The 6,479-nt window shown below is 41.5% G+C and overlaps 1 protein-coding gene across 1 annotated transcript; it reads right to left on the reverse strand.

Moving 5' to 3' along the window:
• Positions 1–2,328: 2,328 nt before the first annotated feature.
• On the reverse strand, positions 2,329–5,478 carry sod1 (superoxide dismutase 1, soluble). The gene is made up of 5 exons (XM_056411743.1): positions 5,363–5,478; positions 3,525–3,621; positions 3,305–3,374; positions 2,786–2,900; positions 2,329–2,701 (listed from the first exon to the last, which is right to left on the reverse strand). Exons 1-5 carry the CDS (start codon positions 5,432–5,434, stop codon positions 2,594–2,596), a joined length of 462 nt encoding a protein of 153 aa, XP_056267718.1. The 5' UTR covers positions 5,435–5,478; the 3' UTR covers positions 2,329–2,593.
• Between the last annotated feature and the right edge of the window lie 1,001 nt (positions 5,479–6,479).

The raw sequence follows: 6,479 nt of genomic DNA on the forward strand, positions 1-6,479 counted from the left end.
ATAGGAAAAATGAAAAAGATTCAGGTGGCATTTAATGATGCTTTCAGAATCCTGCTCAAGCTTCCTATATGGACAAATGCAAGTCAGATGTTTGTGTAATGTTCCCACTTTCCATGCTGTCTTGAGGAATTTCATATATAAATTTAAATGTTGATTGAGTGTCTCAGTGAATTTAGTTATAAAAGCCTGGCTGACCCAGCACTGAGTGATACCAGGTATGTGTCTTGTTTCTGGAAGCAATGGAAGAAGTGTTTGTAGTTTTTTAACTATGCATGATTTTTTAGCTGCAATAGTTGGACCTGTGTCCTCGTATTGTATTGCATTTTATATATTTTTGTTGTATTTGTTTTATGGACCCATGAGTCTGGAATAGAGAAATATCTGAGTCAACATCAGGATAAAGTGTCCTGTAGCAAGGGAGATAGTCTTTTGAGATATTAAAAGATAAAAACGAAGGGTTTATAATGTGTCTTACCTGTAACCTGTCTGTCAAGTGGACAGCAGAGCGAGACGACCACACGTGAGCCCACAGATCCGTGACGATGAAGAACAGTATCGAGGGTCCCGGGTGGACTCAGTGTTGCCAGGTACGCGGTTTTCCCGCGGAATCGGGCTACTTTTGAAGTGTTGCCGCGGGTTGAATTTTTTTGTCCGCTGGTTCGGGTAGACCTATTTTGCACGCAAATTACATGAATATCTTTAAATAAAAATCCATATTTTAAATGAAATAATTTATTTATACCCAAATCCTACCAAACTGACTCCGTTCAGCACGTGCACACATTTTATTTATGATAATATACTGTATCTAATTACACAAGGCCATTTTAGGACCTAGGTGAAATAACTGTTTAGGGAAAACTGCTTTTAATGCTGGCATACTAAACATTTGGTGTTACTTTGTAGATATTACAATGCATTTGGCAATGATAGCAATGCTGTTGGACTTTAAAAGCAGTGTATATGGTTTGGCACGGGCATATTTTGAGTTCTGATATTGGGCTGGTTTTTGGGCTGGTTTTGTCACACAGACCTGGCAACCCTGCGGGTGGTCCTTGAACGTTGCATCCTAATCGCAACAGACACACACCAACTCAAGTCCACGACTAATTACATCGTTAAGCACACGTGTCTTAATTGTCTATGCCACTTTCCGTTTTTTAAATTATTTATTAATGTATATGGAGCTTCTAACTTCTGTTTTTTTAGACCGACTGTCTATTTTATAATGTAAACTAGTAATTACTCCCATTCATTTACGAGCTCCTTCCATTGAAAAGTAATCTAAATACACTAGAAGTAGCTATATTGCTTTACGTTAACTAGGTGGGCGTAACAAAGCTAGTTAAACGAGCAGCCATAACGTCACATATTGAAGCCTCATTTATCAGTTACCGCTGGACGCAATTAAGGTTACACTATAATGTATAAATTATATTATAGATTCCTCGGTGATATCGGTTTAGAGACAAACTGGCAGCTGACGTAAAATATGTAAGTGACAAATTAATACAATTAGTACCTAGCGTTTTCGCGTATATGCCTCCGTCGGTTACGTGTCCAAGACCGGTGTTCCAACAAAATCGGTGACCCGGTAGATTCAGTCCCACCAGGTGCCTGTGCACGCGGCTCACCGACGATGTCGGACCCAATGCCTATTGGTGGTAATGTATCGGTGCGTTCACACCAAAAGCAGAAGCAAACTAAAATCCCAACCAGCAACTCACGATGGCGTCAGCAATTTATTTGGATGAGCCAGAGCCATACTTGGCATGCAAACTCTTCAGGGGTGAAAAGGTGGCAGATGCTTCACCCCCTCGACCCTGGATTTTATTTTTAAAATGGTGCATTCTGGTCAGGACTTCTTTTAGCCCTCTCAAAGGGCAACCACTTGAGGACAAATAGAAAGTGCTCACTGAACAAAAAGTTTGCACATATGAATTCTATTTTAGAACAAAGTTGTATTTATCGTCTCAACTTAAAAAAAATGTAATTAAAAAAGGCAAAGTAGAAACAATTAGAATGTGTTGGTACTTAGTGACTGCAAACAATATTTAATGTGTAAAAACAGAATGCTCTTCTGCTGGGGACAGAACTAGCATTTGCACTGTCAACTTTGGTAAACTAGATTATGAAAATTAAAATGCATTCCACCACTAACCAAAGCTACGCCATTATGGGATATATATATTAGGAGGTTGGCATAACTAGAGGGTTTAAGTTAAGCGAGCCACTTCAATCTCAAATACTACTTTAGTCTCTACTTTTATGCCTGGTTTTCTAAGCACACATCACAAACTGGTAAAATAACCACACATGATTCTGATGAACTGACAACTTTGCTCCACGGTTTATACATTTATTTATTGTGCGTTACCAATTCTATGGGACCAAAACTTATGAGCAGACAAACCCATACATACAATTGTCAGAACAAACGGGGTAAATCATGGCTGCTCTACTCTCTTTACTCATTAATACAAAGCCACAGAGTATTGAAAAGGAGAAACTGTCACATCAAGTAGCTATGTTGGTCTCGTCAAGTGCTTTGGGGAGAAGTGCGTTTCCAGTGCTGGATGTTGTGGCAGAGTGATTACTGGGCGATGCCAATGACTCCACACGCCAGACGAGCGCCAGCATTGCCCGTCTTCAGACTCTCATCATTGCCTCCTTTTCCCAGGTCGTCGGCCTTCTCATGGATCTAGACGCAAGATGGAAAAAGGTTTCACGTTTTTGGCATCACTTTATAGCCTCGCTGCTCAATTCCATGGGCTCTTTCACTTACCACCATGGTTCTGCCAATGATTGAGTGGGGGCCAGTGAGGGTGATCATCTCGTCTGTGATGTCAATGTTGGCAACATTATCTTCAGCTGTCACATTCCCCAAGTCTCCAACATGCCTGTTTACATTTAAAAAAAACATTGTTCTTAATTACATGGAGTAAAATCATAACAGCCAATCTCAACATCCCCCTTCCAACCTGATAATTTCCAATCACATAAATATTGTCTCTGCCCGTTATTCTTCACTGTACCTCAAGAGTTTCCATCAAATAAAGTGATTAAAAAGTGTGATATTAAGCTACTTTTTTGTTCCCCACCAAAAAGTAAAAACACCATATTCTGACTCCTGCCAAATTATTAGACTTGAAATCATTTCTTATCGTCAAATACATCTGATGTTAGGCCAGACGGAATAATTTTTTTTTAAATCACTGCAATTTACTATACAACATTTTGTGAGGGAGATTTTAAGTCTATGGCTGAATTCTGATACATGTCGACACTTTTCCTCTGGACTCACCTGTCTTCATCATTAGGACCTGCATGAGTCTTGTTGTGGGGATTGAAGTGAGGGCCTGCACTGATGCACCCTAGGAAACAAACAAAACACCAGTCATGAAAGACTTCAAATTAAGTTGCCGCAACAGGTGGACTAAAAAAATACATACAATAAATACAAACATTGCAGGAATATTTCACAAGTCCTGCAGTTTCTGAAACAACTATTGTGAGATGCTCACCGTTTGTATTGTCTCCAAAAGCATGGACATGGAAACCATGCTCTCCAGTAGCAAGGCCTTTGATTTCACCGGTCAGCTTCACAGCTGCTGCATCACTCTAACCAATCAGGATAACAAGATTAAGAACAGAAGACAAAAGAGCCGTCAAAGAAAGGTGGCTAGAAGGACTCAAGCATTTCCATGTCATTCACAATCCCCATGCAGTCAGTGACACGACATAAAAGGAAAATATAAAAAGAGACGCTGTATAAAAATAAACAAATCTGAATAGGTTCCATCTTTAATCCTAAAAAGGGTTTAAGTGCAACTTGCTAGGCTGAACAGGATGGGCTCCCATTTGCACATCACCATGCTGCCACTGGCTACCCCGTGTTTAACGTTACATTGCTGTGAACTGTGGGTGATTCCTTTAGGCAAAGTCTGCATCAAGTGATCATGACTAGTGGAACAGAAGTAAACCCTCACAGACTTCCAGGGAGGGCGTATGAAAGTCTGAATGTGGCTCTTGTGTAGCAGGCTGCTGTCTGGTGACCGCTTCAGCGTGACAGTCAGCTATCCGTGACGGTGCACTGACGTCACTGGGCCAAGATTTGATCGGCTGTATGACATAAGATCTTCTTCTATGTTTGCAGACTTTGAATTAATATTAGCAGATGCACGCACACAGTGAAATAAATAATTGGGTCAGTTTGATTAGTTTCCCCGCTGTATTCTCAAACGCTGCCTATAGACAAGTGTCATGCCTGCGGTGCCTTCAAGGCCAGCTACTCGAGGCGGAGGCGACGAGAACGACGGTTGTAGGCAGTGACTCAGCAAAAAACATTAACGGTTACATTTATTTTTAAAGCTGCCATTTATAGTGCGACTTGGTTCTCTGTAGAACAGCTACAAACGGAGACAGGGCTCTCAAGTTTTGAAGACAGGCAAGAGTGACACTTCCATCCCACCGGCAGAACGAAATTTTCAGATATCAGTCAGTCGCAATTCCAGGATGCTTTATTTTCATTGGTTGCTGGATTAAATCTTACCCAGATACAACCGATACGTTTTTTCTTTCTGATTGGCTATTGTGTAGCCCATTTCTTTTTTTTGATTGGCTGATAAGTGGCTCCTCACAGCAGAACTCCAGGGGAGCGCTTGATTCCTCCACGGTGAGGGCAGCGCGGCCAGCTCATGTTTGCGTGCTGCGGCACATTAAAACATTAAATAGCCGAGAGCTTTTTTCAGCGTGAGAAATACGATGTGTGGCGGGAGTGCGTGACTTAAGACCGAAATGCGTGAGTGTCACGCTCAATGCGTGACACTTGAGAGCCCTGCGGAGGTGATGCAACCGCATCAGACCGTCACCGTTAGCGCTAGACTCGCTGGACTCAACGTTCAACAGGCGGTTGATCATTAACAGGCCTTTCTCGTCCAAAGGTGAAGACTTGCATGGCGCCGTTAGAGTAACCATTTAGATACGTCCGAATAATCGGTCTACTTTGTATTAAAAAGTGCGACGTAACGTGCCACTTTGACGCCAACTGCTGCTTCTGACGTTAGACCCGTGCAGCCGATGTTATTTTGCATTGACTAAGTGTGCACACTGCACAGCTACCGTTAGAGAGCATTAGCTAAACTAAAGCTGGCCCACTTCCATTCGACGCGTGCTCGTTAAAATGCTCGCTCCTGAAAACCCATCCAACCGGCTTGGGAATGGAGAGTTTGGCTAGCTAGTTAGCTTAGCATCGGCTCGCGCTCCCAGGAGGATGCACGTCAAATCGCCGGTTAGTGTTAAATATAAACGTTCAATGATGTGAGGCAGTTCTTCGTCGTGAAATCAACGTCGCACGACTTACCTCCTGCTCAAAATAAACAGTCCCGCTGGTCTCTCCAGCTCCTTTCAGCACACAGACAGCTTTCATAACCATGTTCGCAGTAGTTTCTAAGGACACACAAGTTTCTGACAAGCTTGCTAGCTGGAGACAAACAAGAAGACAACCAACTATATGTAGCCGTCGGATGGGCGGGCGTATATTACAGACAGCCAATCAGAGTGAAGTATATTTAAAAGGACACTTTTTGATTGGTCACTGACCATAACTGATTAAACTGGCGAATGCATTCATTGTCAACTTTGCCCTCAGGCCAAATTCTAACAGTCACAAAGACCATGACTAAACTTTATCCTGGTCGATACAACACGAGTTCAAAGCTAATTTGAAGCCTTAATGGCTGGCCTTTAATAGTAATGTGGACATTTGAAAGACAGGATTGTGTGGACTGCAAAGTCAGCTGTCAAATAGATACAATATAGTTCCTAAAAACGGCATTGGTTTATTGACAAACATTTGAATGATGACCAGTTGACTTGATAATTTAATAATTAAACATAAGTAAAAAGGTTTCCCTCCCCCAGACTCGACTCTGGGGGAGACTCGACTCTGAAACCAGTTGGTCTGGGCAACAGGAAAAATGACGAGTGCCTGAAGGATCCCAACATCTTCAACAACCAGATGGACTTATAGGTCAGTCTGTCTTTCTCTGCCTTTTTAAAATGCGTTACTTGAGTTTGGCCATTTAAACTCTGGGAATCTCATCCATAAAAAAAAAAAAAAGATGATACAATATAGATCCTAATCACTCTATTGGTTGATTAAAAAAACATAAATGACAAGATCATTTATTAACTACACATCACTCGGTATTATTTTTGTTTATGCTTCTAAAATGTTTATTTTTTGAATGATCATGAAAGTTGGGTCAACTTTAAAGCTGTATTTTTGTATTTGTTTCCCCACCAAGTAACCAGTTGGACTTCCAGGTGCTTTTTGTTATCGAGGCCTATCAACTTAAATAATGATAACTCTTACTTGTTTTACTCCTGCGTAATGATTAGTAAAGGTCGACCCGTAAGCGTTAGGGGTGTGAGGGGGTGACTGTGGCTCAGTGGTAAGCAGGGTTGTCCTTCATTCA

This window comes from Pseudoliparis swirei, chromosome 3 (assembly GCF_029220125.1).
Source record: "Pseudoliparis swirei isolate HS2019 ecotype Mariana Trench chromosome 3, NWPU_hadal_v1, whole genome shotgun sequence".
Classification (NCBI taxonomy): domain Eukaryota; kingdom Metazoa; phylum Chordata; class Actinopteri; order Perciformes; family Liparidae; genus Pseudoliparis; species Pseudoliparis swirei.

Bases quoted from the DNA above. Each gene is read 5' to 3' on its own strand.
- sod1 (XM_056411743.1), bottom strand. From the start codon at position 5,434: ATGGTTATGAAAGCTGTCTGTGTGCTGAAAGGAGCTGGAGAGACCAGC. The intron at 3,375-3,524 runs GTGAGCATCTCA...TTTGTTTCCTAG, and splicing joins TTTTGGAGACAATACAAACG to GGTGCATCAGTGCAGGCCCT. The intron at 2,702-2,785 runs GTAAGTGAAAGA...TCTTGCGTCTAG, and splicing joins TCATTGGCAGAACCATGGTG to ATCCATGAGAAGGCCGACGA.